Source organism: Bombus affinis, chromosome 10, assembly GCF_024516045.1.
Source record: "Bombus affinis isolate iyBomAffi1 chromosome 10, iyBomAffi1.2, whole genome shotgun sequence".
NCBI classification, from domain to species: Eukaryota; Metazoa; Arthropoda; class Insecta; order Hymenoptera; family Apidae; genus Bombus; species Bombus affinis.
The window spans coordinates 9,243,875-9,259,449 of NC_066353.1; the positions used below are offsets into that span (position 1 = coordinate 9,243,875).

The window sequence follows — 15,575 nt, forward strand, 5'->3', positions numbered from 1 at the left end:
ATCAGTTAATTTGGAATATTCCCGAGGGGGCCGCGTTTCGACCGTTCGTCGTTATCTTATAATAAAACATCTCGCATTGCGGTGAAATATTTCCCGGTCGGCGGTGATTAATTTAGTGCGAATAAAAAAAATGACAAAGGTTTATTTTAGCCACCGCAGCGACGTGCTTTATCGGTGCGTTGATCGAGCCGGGTTACCAGCCAAGTTCTGGTGCAACCTGGAGAACGGCATTCCATCGATTTCGTTGCAGCTGCTTGATCGTGAATGTTCCCTAAAGTGTATAACCAACGATAGATGGATTTGTCAAAAAATTTTTCTCCAAAGTTGTTACCTTACTCTTACTTTTTATTACGTAATTTTACATTATTTTAAACAATTTATCTATACGAAGCTTGTATTATTTTTAATTGTTAGTCACTTGAGTTGAGAAGATATTCTTATAGCAGTGAGGCTAAAATTAAAGTTAACTATTTATGATCATTTTGAAGTAATCTATCTATAGTTTGGAAGGAACCGTAATTTCAAATCAGCCAGCATAGCGTAATATTAAAACAAACGAAACAGATTATTTCACGATAGAACAGGACTAAACGCTACTTCAATGAATAAATAAAGCTCGATCTGCAGCAGATATTATACAAGATAAAAATGAATTTTTCTATATTTTTTGTTTCTTTTTTTACAGAAAAAAGAATTACGGTATTTGGTTCCAAAATGCGTGACACAGTCCTCACTTCGTTATAAGAAAATTAATTCTCAAAAACATCTCACAATCAAGATTAAATTATACAGCTGCCAGCTGGAGCCTAAGTAACTCTACATCTTAGAGATAATATTCGTAACAGAGTTTCTTAGAAACGATGACTGGTGCTTTACAAGCAGCAAGAACTTGACACAGCTTATGCAACATCTCGTTTAATGTCGAGAGTCACAATTCGATTAAACTTAAACAAGGCCGATCTATGTAAATGGAAAATTTCAGATACCAAACGCGATCACGCAGAAATGTTATTAGATTTTAATGATCGCGTAAGTGCAGCATACTTTAAAAGACGGAAACGTACGTTGCACGGTTCCCAGACGCGGCCAATTAATTCGGCAAACCGGGCAATTAGTGAAATTATTAATAAAAATCGTAATGAAGCTAAATCAACGGTGATAGAAGCCTTCCTGTGCGGTCGTCGGTGGGCCATTGTACGACCATGATGCACCGTTTAATAATCGGCAACGTCTTTCGAATTGTATGTCAATTGGCGACAATAATAAAATTCGACGATGGCGTCGAGACGTCGTTTGCCACGGTGTGTGCGTTCGTCTGCGCGAAAGTCGATTAGTTTGTCTCTTAATTAAAGACCTCGCGCGACTGTCAGCTCGTCATACTGCGTAAAGTGGATTTGGATGGTCGAGGAAATTTTCAATAACCACTGAAACATATGCCTAGCATGGCAAACAACAATTAGATTGCAATGATGAAAAATTGTGCAAGGCGCAAAGTTACGCGTGAATTCGCGTAATACGCAAAGATGCATAAAATATGCAAAGTAGGTACAGTGCTCGTTATAACATTTAGTAGATGAAACAAATCTCTACCTAGGCTCCGCTTCTTCAGTCGTGTTCGTAAGGATATAAATTTGCATAAACATCCACACTCTTATGGTAACCGATTTATTACGTACGAAGTTCCATCGCGGCATCGTACTCTTCCTGTTCTGAATCTGACGAAACCCTATGCAGCTGGTTGAAACGAGAACGATCTTCTCCTACATAGCGAGAAGATCCGTGAAAAATGGCAAGATCGGCAAAGCCCAGGAGCGAGGTGGAAAAGGCAGGAAAAGTCCTGTCGGTGGATCCGTTCTAGGGACGACGATAATTCCGGTCGACGACGTCGGGACGAGAGTAATTGGCGGAAGGAAGGACCGGATGCAGCGCAGAGGGAAGAACGGATGGAACGAAGGAGGACACGGAATGTAAAATGGCAAGAGTATTGGCTGCACGGAACGAACGAGACCACGCACAACTAAGATTATATTCTCATTAACTCGATCTCGGCGGGGAAATCATCGGGACGAATGGAAATTGCTCGCGGGATTGAATATTCGACGGTCTTCTTTCGAATCGAGCCCGAACAAGCAGAAGGATCTTGGATATTCCGCTCGGATGTCGATCCTCTCAATTTCCTCGAATAAGACGGATGAGACTGTTTTTTCTCCTTAGGAACTGGTTATGAAAGCTGGCAATCATTTTTTACTCGACGTTCGAGAATAATATTTTGTTGCACCGAGTTCATCAGAACGCCGTTGGGTAATTACGAAAATAATGTTGCAAACGAAGAAATTTTAATTAACTCGTTAGGGACCAAGCAGTGAAATCATTTCGAAAGATTGCATAAACGTATTTACCAAATAAAATGAGGGGGATAAATCGTTTTGCGAAAACACAACAGATGAATTAAAATAACAGATACATCGCAAGAGAGCCGTCACACATCCGATACACAAAAAGGAATATACAAACTATGATTTAGCAAGAAATATTTTATCGTGATGCTATAGGATACTTCGATTTCTTCAAGATTCATACAGTTGTAGCGTCCGAATGGAAGGAGAAAGAAAAAGGTGAAGATGAAACGTTGGATTGAAGCAACGTTGGTTCTTGATGAGTTAAACAAATCGTCTTGGTCTTAATCGCGTAATTATGCTTCGTCGATATAAAATGTTCGAGATGACGACTCTCCAGTATATGGAAGTATTTTTATGAGTATAAAATGGATCGTTACAGCTAATTTAATCTTCTTGTACGAAAGTAATATAGCAGAAGAAAGGTAGAATTGTTTAAACTTGGAACATTGAGTTCCAAGTAGAATTTGTTAAGTGGTAGGTTTTCTTTTTTTTTTTGTTTCAAGGCATCGAATATAGGTGCACAAAGGAGTCCGTAACTCGGAGAGACGCCTTCTTACCGGGAAGTCATCGAGTTCGTTTTCCACTTCGATGGCACGGTTCTCGAGATTGATGGAACGGGGCTCGGTGACAGGAAAATTGAAATCCCCCGCCCTCTTCTTCGCCTTAAAAGAATATTGTATATAAAAACGATGTCTGAGTTGCAGAAATTCTCCCGAGCGGTCGGATCTGGTTAAAATAAATTACACTGAAGAGAAGCAACTCGGAAGCGAACAAATTGTTAAGGATGCAATTCACCGAACCCTAGCACGTTACATATAATTGAGTACTAACGAAGATACGGTTTCTCTATATTTGTAATTTATTTCTGGAAATTTGGAACACAGTTGCAAAATTTACATTTGTTTCAAAACTTTTACGAATTTAAATTAACGTAGTGGTCAACTCCAGAAATGTAATTCTGTCAGATATCAATTATTTATAATAAATACATAATAAAATTGTTAAGTCGTTTTGTTTGGGATGTCAAGTAAAATTCGCAGCTTCTTAACGAAACTCGAAAGACCGCCGTACTATATGAAGAAACTGTAAAAGTCTACAACTTTTCCACCCTTTGTGCGAATAAATTGAAAGAAGCTACAACTTCCCTCCTTTTTGTCAATTTCCTTCTCCACATTCAACAGCTATCTTCCGTTCAAGCTGTTTTTCCGGTGAACGTGTCCGTTCGATGTAACGAGGCTGCGAGCCATCAAGGTCCCCAATAAAAGAGGGGCAATCGCGAAGAAAACGGAGCTTTGGAGCACGCGACAAAGGAGCTCCCTGTGAAATTCACGATTCCCTCGCGACTCTGCATAATCGAATGATTCTTCCGACGATGTCGGAACATGTGCGCTACGTCGTGTGACGTCACGGCCGAGATAAACGTTGGAAAGCGGATGGTTATGCAGGAGAGCCGAATTTCTGGCCAAGGAATGAAAGAGAAAGACAAGACAGTTAGTATTAGGTTGTCCGGAAAGTGTCTTTCTTTCGCAAACGTGATTTTTACAACAGTGCACTTTCGTACAAACGTGAAACCAAGTCCGTGAAATGTCGCGGTGTTTATCTCAACGGAACAGAGTAGATCGTACGCAATTTGACAAAATAATATAAAACAAAAAACGTAATGCGTCTATTACTTCCTCATAAAGCGAAAGAAACTTTTCGGACAACCTAATACATTTACGATTAGCCATAAATAAATCTTGTACCTATTGTCTCACCGAAAGAAGGAACAAATTTTATTAACGAATTTCTCACGTTTCTACTTGATTCTTTTTAATATCCAAGCAAAAGCAGTATCTGTTTAGACATCCCATTATTTGATCGACGTTCGTACTAAAAACGCAACGAAATTTTTGAACAATCCGAACAAACCGTCTTTCAAAGGTTTCGTTACAGCTTCTGCTTGAAATTAGAATCTGTCCCCGAGTGTATATACACGTTTCACTGTGGAATCGGCGAGGTTTCGTGCGAGCGAAGAAAAAGGAAGCGTAGGAGAAGCGAGAGAACGTGGAAGACGAACGAGACGAAGACCGGGAAGAAAGAAACGGGCAAACTGTAGACGACGAACAACAGACGCAGAGTGGAAAGGGATAGAACGACAAAGGGAGGAAACGTGAAAGCGCGATAGAGACGATAGTAACGTAGAAGATGAGAAAGGAAGCGAGAAGACGCTATGAAATTGGCAGTCTAATAAAAGAAGCCAGGGAGGAATCGACTGCAGTGGATCGATCCGAGACTGCATTTTCATCGTGATAACGATCGCTCATCAAGGATATACCTACTACTTCTTTTATCTCTTCTATTCTACTCCCTCCACCAATTCTCCGATCCTTTAAAGCGATGATCATTTTAAGGTATCGCGGCATAGTCCATCTTTTCTTTTTTTCTTCGTCCACGTCCACTTCTTCTGCTTCTTCTACTAGCTCTTCTTGTTCCTTATTTTTCCTAGCGGTGTTTTCTTTTTTTTTTTTTTTTTCTTCGTTCGAAATACTTTGTACTTTTATTCTCACCCAGAACGGGGCTCGTTTTTAATGATAGACTTTTTGGTCGACTGCCGCGGTGGCCCGTCTGTTACCGGGCCGGCCATTGTATCGGACCGATAATTAAACGTTGCCAAACGCGAACGCGCGCGAACGTTCATTTTGTACGCGATTACGCTAAACGCGATAGTTACTCTCCTCGCCGATCTCTGTCTCCTTTGCTGGATGATGAACGAGAAGAAAGACTGGGTTAGTGAATCTGTGTTTGAAGAATTGCGCGATGAATAATCGTTTAAGACGATACCCGGTCCTGAACGTTTAATAAATAACATTCAACACACTAACTTGCTAATAGGTGTATAAATCACAGACACTAAACTGACCAACTCCATCGAAGTTAATGGGGTGGTTTAAAAAAAAAAAGTGGGATTGATCGGTTCTACTACCCAATGGCTCGTATTATACCAACGACTGTAAATACACTAATAGTTGCAATCTATGAAGACTATAAGCTCGCACGTGTCATTCGAAACAGCTACTCGCATTATACCGATTATTATTAATGCCACAATCTGTATAACACATCTTAAATGAGTCACATTCCACGGGCCAATAAATCTCGCAATTACAATCGGGAAAAACGAGTCGCGGTGGTTACGAACACAGTATCGGACATGTTGCCGAGCAAAAGGTTGTTCACATCGAACGAGGCACAGTTAAAAACGGACGTTTCAACGAATCGGCGGAATTAATCGGTCTGTCGAGGCTAATCGAATGCTGGTTCGAGCGAGAGATGCCACTTAAGGGACGGAATATGCTCGATATCTTAATTTCGGACGGTGTCGTCGCGTGGAGCGTTTCAGTCAGGCGAAATGCACCCTGGAACCGGTTAACGCGACACGCTGCAAACGGATCTTTAATTTCGTATCGAGGTAATGAACGTCGGCCCGCGGAACTCGCCGTTTTCTCGATCGTCTGCGGAACCGTGAACGCAATCTCGCCGGGTTTTATTGGAGCTTCGGGCGATTCTAATGGCCCGTAAAGGAAAAGAGTTCGATACGAGGCGCGGATCTAGAGAGAGAGAAGTTTCGAGAGAGCTGAAGCCATGGCCGGAATCTATGGAGCTACTTTATTCGATCGGTAGAATCACGATTGTTGCGGTCGAATTAAAACCGATCGAGGAAACGTCGTTAGTTTCTAATAACGAGACAGATAAAATCCGGACCTCTCTTTTTATTTAGGGATGCGTTCGGTGAAACGTGACTTGGATTATTCGTGGAAAGTGAACGTTCGAAGATTACGTAGTTTGTCTTAATTCTTGGAATAAATCTTGACCATTGTGGTTTCGCTCGCGATTGGAATTTAAATTTCAGATCTGCGAGGCTTAGAAGTTCAGAAGATTATTTTATCGAATGGAAAATATAAAGATACGAAGGTAAATAATAAGGAATTGTAATGTTTAGGAGTAATTGAAAGGTACACGATGGATTTAAAATTCTGAAAGTGGATTTACAGTGAAACTGAAAGATCTTTCAGAAGACTATTCAGCACGTACTAAATTGCTTCAATGCAACAGTTTAACATGATAAATGGAGCATTCTTTCTATCGTTACGATGTTCTTAGGTTTCTTGGAAGTATTCGTGACCCGTGATACGGAGAGAGCTACATCGGATCCAAGAAAGCAAAATGATGGAAGGAAACCATACTGATAAAAGTGTCAGCGTTTCAATCGCGAGATATCGCTTGAATTTTTTAATTGGACCGTTATCTTGGTTAACAGTGCCCTTTGTTATTCTTCGATTCTTTGACAAGTCACGCTATATAACCGCTTTCGTTGTCTGTCATTGATACTTAACTTGCTCTCGTAATTTCCTCTATGAATTAAAATATTCTCGTCTAATCAATCTAATAGATTACGATTTCGATTCATAAAATAGATTTACGCCAGAAGATGTTTGTACTCAAAGTTTCATTATCATTTATCATTATTATCGAATCTCTACTCCGTAATCCTATTCACATTTTCTCTGCAACAAGCAAGTATCATCAACTTTTACGATCAGCAACATGCTCCGGGTTATCTACAACGTTGCTCGTGCTCCAAAACATTAGTCGGATCAAAACGAATGAGTTCGATAATTTCCAAGGAATCGAAGAAATTGAAGGAATCGAGGAAATCCATATGGTTGCTCGAAACGATCGTTGAACACACAACGAGCAGAACATCTTCGATTTTTCTTTTTTCTCCGCTCACATGGCAATCAACATATCAATTTTCTATCTCGATGTTGCTCGTGTATTCGTTCTATCTCTCCTACTCTTCTAATCGTATTCTCGATGAGCGAAGAGAAGAGAAAAAAAAGCGAAGAAAGGGGCAGGCGTCGCGATCTCATCAGCGAGCAACAAAGTCCTCTTTGTCTTGCAAGTCCGCGATTGTATTTGGCCGGCGCGCTGTTCGCACGTTACTCAGCCGCGTCTCGATCGAGTAAACACGCTAATCGATTTCAAGGATGAGGCAAAAGGAATGGACGCGACGGGGAGATAGGACGACGAAGAAACGCAAATCGAGGGAGAAAGGGACGAATCCTGGCAGCAAAGGAATATTTATTTCGAGCCTCTTCTAGAGATTTTATCACTTTATAGCTCCTTGTTGAATTCGACGATTGTAATTTGGCTTACAGTTGCGTCAACGCAAGAAAAATTAGCTCTGGCAATTTCCAGCTTGTCACACTATAGAACTTTCGCTAATTATGTAGCTAAATTACTGAGCAAAAGAAAGCAGAAAGAAATTTTCCCCCTGAATTATGAGAACAATCATTGGATTTGAAAATATGAAAAATTCCATAATCTCCAAATACGGTCTTAATAGAAGATAGTTTCATGCCTCAACGAATCACAGGGAAGAATAATGAACACTTTTATGATCGCTGTACGCCCTCTCTGTAGTCAAATTACGGAAGTAAAAAAGTCGTCGAGAACCAGAATTCGCTTAATCATTGTATTCGCGTAATTACTACGTCATAAGCGAATATTCCCCCGCGTCATTATTTTCCCTTTAAAGTCCCTCCTTTTCGTTCATCCTCGTGTCCGGTTACTTCATCGAATCGCTGTCATTACTTCTTTACTCGCTGGTGGTTATGGACCGACGAAAGTACTTGCTGAAATACCTACTTAACTTGATCGCTCGTCTTCGAACATTGTTCTATTCGCTCTCAGTCCATCGTCAAACCCATTCTTCGAATTATACAATGAATCCCTTGGCACGAAGTGTTCATTCTCAAAAAGTAAACTTTGATAGCTACAAACTCGATAGAAACTTCGACCATTCGACCAAACGCATTGACAATCTATATTTTAATCCTTTGATTATTTCTAATTCTTATAACGCCGCAAACCATTGAAGGATTCTATTAGATGAAATAGAGAAAAATTAAAAAGACGCGATTTACTTGATAAAGAGCACAATTAGCGAAGAAAAGCCGGGAAAAACACATTACTAGCGAAAGAAGAGGAGACAACAGAGGAAGGAGAAGCAAGGAGAACAGAGGTCGATCCTCCTGGCAGGATTCGCGGCGAAATCGGCGGTTAGAAACGGCCATGAACCATTTTCGCCCTACGAAGGAGCAGCGCACACAGCACAGACAAAATAAAAATGCGAGGAGGAACAGCGACCAGGCGCTCAAAGCGAGGGAAAGGGGATACTAGAGAGGACACGGGAGAGAAGAGAAAAGGAGAGACGAGGAGAAGAGAAGCCGGCCAACTTCTCTCACCCGGTTTGGGCTGGCTTGGCCTTCCAAGGGGCCAGCCTAGACTCACGATTCTCATCTCTTGTGTTGGTCCACCGCGAGACGAAATTCGTACGTTGCTTCTTCTTCTTCGTCTTCTCCGTCTTCTTCTTCTTCTTCTTCTTCTTCTTCTCCCTCTTCGTCCTCTTCTCGACATCCCTTTTAGTATCTTCTTCCTTCCACGTAAAAGGACGACAACTAACGCGTTCTCTCTGTCTTGTTCCTCGGGCCAGTCGCGATTTATTAGTCGAGCTAATTAATAGGCTAACTGGACGCGGGTATGCGAGTATGGGTGCACGTCGCGTCGGTGCGAGTTTCGTGGAAATCGAGGCAAACGATTCGCGATTTATTGCCACGCGAAAGATTCATGGTTTCGGGTCGGGCGAGCTTTCCTTCGCAGCGATCTCCAAAAGCCTTTTTTCACCGAGAGGAATAGAAGGTCTAATGGCATCGACGCGATCGTAGCACTGGAATTCCTTTAATTCGGATGTTCCCGCGATGAGGGATCGATCCTTCGCAGCCAAATTCCTTTCAGCTCGGCCGCCGCGCTGCCACTGTAATTCGACGTTTCGATAGCACCGCCTCGAGACCGAACCATCACGATCACGCTTTGGTAAAAACTATGCCGCTGCTGGAATTCACGCGGCTACAATTCTCTGTTTGCTTTGGGTGCCACAGATTCGTACATAATGAAACAAATAGCGCGTGTTCTTCTTTAGACTTTTTTTTTAGCAGCAAAGGTTCAATAAGTAAATTTTGTATTATCTTTTATTATAGTATCATTAAAAATTAACGAAATATTATTAAACAGTAATATTGAAGAAAATCTCTGATCGGTCGTCTACCAGAAAAAATTATACTTCTATCCGCGTTTTCTCTGATTTCTGTAATATCCATGAATTTATATACGTCTTTGGAGATATTACACGAACAATTGCATCGTCTTAATATATCTTCAATTCTAAGAAACGTCAAATGTCAGGATTTTCTTGCTTTTAAATATTTGTACCGATCAAAGATTTATTTGCAACATTTAAATTACGTGATAAATAGCATTCATGAACTTCCGACCTCGAGATTATTACGAATTAAGCATATCCTATGTGATATATGGATTCACAATAAACAGCGTATTATTCAACTTCATCAAGCAACAGTATGAAAACTTAGAAACCTGTTTAAAATCCAAAATTTAAAATTTTCTATTTTCCAAAGATTGCAACTATCGTCTAAAAGAAAAATACCGTTAAAACTTAAAGAACCTCGAAGACTTTTCCCAATGTAAAACTTTCTAAAATAAAACTTTCCATCCCCATAATAGCTTTCTTCACACGGCTTCATTACAAGGTCCTCGTGTAGCAGAAACATTTTTGTCTTGGACTAAGGAGAACAAATAATTAAAAATACAAAAGTAAAAATTCCCTACTACTCAAATAATGTTCACACCGATTGGAAACTATTCGTCTAAATATAAGATGAAAACTACTGTTACATCAGATGTTTCTCAATTAACTTTCCACCGGAGCGACAGTTTTTCAACACTGTTTCATTGCTTGAAACAGAAATATTTTTCTCTGAATCAGGAGAACAATTAACGACCTTCCATTGTCTGGACATGAAATTTGAACGATTCGCGGACAAAACCAGCGCAGATTAATTCCGCGTTTCCGGTCTCTGTTGCTTTTCACCGGGTGTCCCCGTCCTGAGGCTCGTGTCACGGCACGTCAGTCGCACGCTGCTGCAATTCAACGTGAAATCTAAGGCGTCGTTCACACCGTTGCAAGCTCCGTCCTCCTTGGTTGTCTCCTTCCTCGCCTGGACGTTTCTCCGGCCCGTTTCCGGCCTCGATCTTCCGTTTCCTTCCGTTTCTACGCCGTCGTCGATCCTGCAGCCCGTACGATCGTGCTGCCTCATCGCGATCCGTATGGTGTGAGTCATTTCCGGGCTGGAGGATCGCGATTCGTGATCAGCCTCTACCTCCGAGTCGATATCGACGAGAACGTTTCCGGATATCTCGGCACAGATACACTTGGTGACGTCTTGGAGATCGAGGTTCGATAATCGTGCACGGCTCGGACCTGGAAACGAAAATCGAATGAGCGACGATCCAATTTTATGGTATTTAATTAATATTAATTTCTCTTTTCGTTCTTCTTCTGGTTCAGTTAGCGTAGAGAATGATTTATGGTCACAATGGGGAAATTTATACTTTGGCGTGGAAGATGGTAAGAAATTAATGGAGTGCAGTATGTTAGGCGTAGCGCCCGTGCACCTAGAAACTGCAACCTGTTTAACGTCAATGTAGGAAGTGGAGATTAGTTACCGACTGATAATTTTTTATAATTGAATAAGTTTGAATATTAATTTTTCTAGACGATGTTGGTGCTATATCAGAGAATTATTGGCAATTTTATTACTTTTCAATAATTAAGTAAATTAGCAGATGAACTTTTCTACCGTATAGTATTTTAAATATATGGCCATAGGAAATATTCTACCATATAAAACATAAAGTTAGACGTGTCAATTATTTCTCGCTGTTAGTCAAAAGTTGATCAACCAATTTCTGACTACACAAATTTACGCAATATTTATCTAAAAACTGATCAAAACTTTTTTGCAAATTTTACATCATCTGTATATTTAATCATACTGTTTTAACTTGTCCAAGGTTCCTCGAAAATCGCTAATCGATACTTTTGACCGTCTCGAACACCAATCAACCAGCATCTCGAAGCATGTTCCAAGTTTTCCAAAGCTCGTAAAGAGGCGAACAGGTTGTCGATGCTCGCTAATCTTCGTGTCTCGCGAATCGAACGAACTTCGAAAGGTCTGTGCATAAAACAGATTCCCTTACGCGCTCGCGAATACCAGGAATACCACTGAGTAAACGTTCGCCAGAACTGCGGACTTTGAATTGACCTTGGACGATGTTCTTCGTGCATTCTTCGAGAGTTGGAGCTCCTTTCGTGCATTCCAGGAACTCTTTGCCTCTTCTACGTCGAGACTTCCTCGACGATCTCTTCCTTCTTTCGAGCTCCGACTTCGTCCCTGCGTCGTTCGGCGTGACCTTATCCAGCAGTTCGTCCAGAATATCGTCCTTGGTTTCGACGACCTTGGTCCGTGCACTTGCCTGTGATTCGATCAAAGGAATCGAAGACTCTGGAAGCTCCAGAGAGACGATCGTCAGGAAAGGTGGCCTCTCCTTCCGGATCCTCTCCAACCACGACCTATAACTGTTTCATTCACGATCACGATTACAGCGTGGATCAGGAGCTGACTGAATTAGACTCAATTTTCTGCTTGGAAAATTGAGTTTCGTTTTAAGCGTGGAATTGATACCATTATCGTTGATACCACGCTGCTCGTCTTATTTGAATCAATCAGTGCAAGTCTTGGTAGCTCTGTTTCCTGTGATTTGATTTTCACTCTTTACTTTTTTGATTTTTAAAAGATATGGAAGGGGTAATACTTTAGGGTAGATTAATTAATTAATTTAGAACGTCTTTAATTATTGATTAATGTATTTATTTTTTAGATTAATGTATTTAGAACGTCTAAAAATTGAAAGTTTTGTTGCAATTACTACATAGCATAAGATACGTTAAAATTACTTTTTATTGAATGCCAGGAAAGATAAAAGGAATCGATTGATCTACCATTTTCTAATCATTTTTTCAATTTCTCGTGTTTTCGAGTAAATAATAATTGGTTTCCAAGAGCTTTTCAAGTGTCAGTCGTGATTTCAAGTAGGAAGCACTACGAGGAAGTTGCAAGGGAAGCGAAGTAACAGAGTAAAAGGAGAAACGAAATTGTGTGAAAAGATGAAGCAGTAGCACTTCGACAACGAGAAGAGCTTCATCATGATGAAGTTACCGACGCTTTTCAAATTCACTTCGTAACGATCTTCCTTCACGATGACTTCTTGTCGTTTGAAAAGAACCAGCCTAACGAAATGATATACTTCATCTTCGAGATCGTACTAGCGTTCAACAATTGAGAAATACTAAATATCGTTTCTCTTATAATACACGTAGGAATATCTTAATAATATACACAATGTACATTTAAATGTCCAATTCGTCCATTTCATACCAAGTTACGCAAAATAGAGAACTTAAGGTCGAACTATGAAAGATTCGGATCTTTTGCATTTGCAAATTACTAAAAACACACAGATGACTTTGATAAAATTAACGTTGACCTTTATTAAGATCAACATATAATTATTATTAGACTGTGATTAGACCTTTTTAATATATTTTCTTTACCTGGTAGTTGTAGCGTTAAATAATAACGAAACAAAGAAAACTAAAATGAATTCAATGGTAGATCGTGACTCTATATAGCTAACAAAAATCTTTCAACGATGAAAACTTTCAAATTAGAAATTTCTCGCTTTATTAGATTATCTCGAAGATTTTATCGCCTCGAGCGAATTGAAAACAATCGCCTCGTTGCAAAGCAGACTCGGTACAGAACAGAAAACGTGGGATAGGAACGCGTCCGAAAGCGGTCGATAAATGGGCCACGATAACGAAAGCAACGGGTGGCGACGAAGAAGAAGGAATTCTTTCTGAGAGACGGCTGATCCACGCTGGTGGTGGATTCACGAGAAACGAGAGCACGTCCTAAACTCGCAATAAACTCGGTAACCTTGCCCGGATCTCGAGCTGTCCCGGGGTCAGCCTCGAAATATAATACCGCGCTCGTGTTCACCGGAACGTCCCGTTTCGAACTGAAGAAAAAGACAAATTCCCGGAGCGCAAGCATTTGGAACAATGAGACGGCACTCTAGAGAATCTGGATAGACGAAGATAAAAGAACGTCGACGATAATGACGTTCAGATAGACGTTCGTGCTTTCGATGCGATAGCTGCTTTAATAACGTTATAATGCCGGCTGCGAGGGCACGATCGCCTTCGAGGCTTTATTAAGTCGCGCGGCACCGATCGTTCCTTCTGTCCCGACAGTTAAATTTTAGTGCGTTTAATTACGGGTTCCTACGTCACATTAACGGGCCAAGCGGATTCTCGGGTAGCGAACAACGTTGACTAGGTCGAAGTTTCGGCTAATCGCCTAGGAAATCCTGTCTCTGGGGATTCATCCGTCTCTCAAAATTGTTGTTTCGCGATTATAGGCAGAGGAAATTGTAATATCATGCTTCTTCCCTTTAGAACGGCGAACCAATTAAGTCTGAGTGAGTAAATTTTGCAACTAGAGGATATTGTTGACTAACATACGACGTACAGAATTTTTGTAACAAAATGTATGCAATGACAACGCGCTTCTTTACCAGAACTGTCTAATCTAATAAATAAATACAATTAAATGATATGGATAATCGATTAAATCATATTGAAGGAATAAGTCAGCTCATGGACAACCTTCCTTATATAGAAATTTCCTTCTTTCAAAATGATCGCTCTGTCAACTACTGGTTTTACGAGTACAAAGCAGTTTTCAGAGGAAATATTTCGATCTACAGGAAATACAAGTCCGAATGTACACTACATGAAACATCGATAGCGCGGAGCAACTATCGCGTCCCGAGTGACTTGCATCGATCGCCGATGCACCGAGGGAATTCCGAAGTTCACCGCAGATCAGTGACAGTGCACGTGCGGTCTCGGTTGCTACAAGAGAGAATACCTCGAGGATCTCCTGGAGGAGGGCACGTAACCGGTGGTAGGATGACAGATATGGCGTGCCGGAGACTGCGACCTTGAACTCGAGGGTTCCCTCGCGCTCCTGGGGTCCTCAAGCGTGAGGCGCCGAATGTAGAGTCCTGGCACCTCCTCCGCAAGCTGATGTCTTCTCCTGTACGAAGCCACAGTGACTGGTCCAACCGATTCTCACCATCGATCATCCGCACGTCGTTCTCCTCTTTCTTTTACCACGCTCTTCGTTCTCCTCTTTTTTATACTTCTTTTTTCTCCCTCTGCTTCTTTTTATCTTCGCAGAGAAACAGTGAGGTTGAACTCGAACGAAATGACCTTGAACCGTGATCTTGAGACGGCCAATGCAATCGCGGAGAAGACTTTTCGCTGGAGAAAGTTGAAGAGTTTCCGACAGCCGGCGTTGTTGCAACGAAACGTTAATGGTCGACGATGATCAGATAGCCAGATCGTTCGTTCGGTTTTTCTTCGTAAGATCCGGCTAGATCGTACGTTGTGGATCATCGAGTAGCGTGTTTTAGCAGCATGGCAACATCGTTTGGAAATTCAAGCGGTGCCGGGTCGATCGACGGAGAGAACCTACGGGTAATTGCATGCGGTTCGATTAAATTGTCCTACTAGGTTGCGAAACGTGAGGCTAACCGGTCCATGGAGATCGTGCGAGCTTGTTTCTACAACGATCGCTGCTTTTGTGCCGAGATTGTAACGATCATTAACGAGATCCATGATATCAACCGAGAGGAATTATTAACGCTAGTTTATTGAATGAGGGAGGAACTATACTGTCGTCGAGTTTAAACACAATCATTACAGGTTAGTAAGATGATAAGACGATTGTCCACGAATAGACTTAACACCTATTTTCTGTTCTCTAACTTCCACGTGCTCCAATATCTATCTCTATGTTCTTTAAACAAACAGCTAAGCAATTTATTACATCTTCGCGATAATTAATTTGCAAATTATCTATACACAGCGAGAAGCTTTTATTCGATTAAGAAAATTTCAGTATATTTAAATAGATTTAAAAAATTGTTTCCTAGTATTCCAATAGTCGTACCAATTGTCAAATCCAAAACTATCTTATCATACTTCAAAAATGATGAGAAGCAAAGAGACGATGTTCGCTGGTAAAGTTAAAGGTTAAGAGGTTAACACTCTCCCAATACCGCAACTTTGACGCACCAGTCACG

General features: G+C 41.0%; 1 protein-coding gene across 1 annotated transcript; it reads right to left on the reverse strand.

Annotated features, from left to right (window-relative positions):
• Nucleotides 1-324: 324 nt before the first annotated feature.
• On the reverse strand, nt 325-15,190 carry LOC126921289 (uncharacterized). The gene is made up of 4 exons (XM_050732745.1): nt 15,166-15,190; nt 14,357-14,558; nt 11,627-11,940; nt 325-10,782 (listed from the first exon to the last, which is right to left on the reverse strand). The coding sequence occupies exons 1-4, from the start codon at nt 15,188-15,190 to the stop codon at nt 10,358-10,360; spliced, it is 966 nt and encodes a 321-aa protein (XP_050588702.1). The 3' UTR covers nt 325-10,357.
• Between the last annotated feature and the right edge of the window lie 385 nt (nt 15,191-15,575).

Coding starts and splice junctions, on each gene's coding strand:
- LOC126921289 (XM_050732745.1), bottom strand. CDS start 15,190: ATGATTGTGTTTAAACTCGACGACA. Junction 14,559..15,165: donor TGTGTTTAAACTCGACGACA/GTATAGTTCCTC, acceptor ATCGATGGTGAG/AATCGGTTGGACCAGTCACT. Junction 10,783..11,626: donor CACGAAGAACATCGTCCAAG/GTCAATTCAAAG, acceptor TTTCGTTTCCAG/GTCCGAGCCGTGCACGATTA.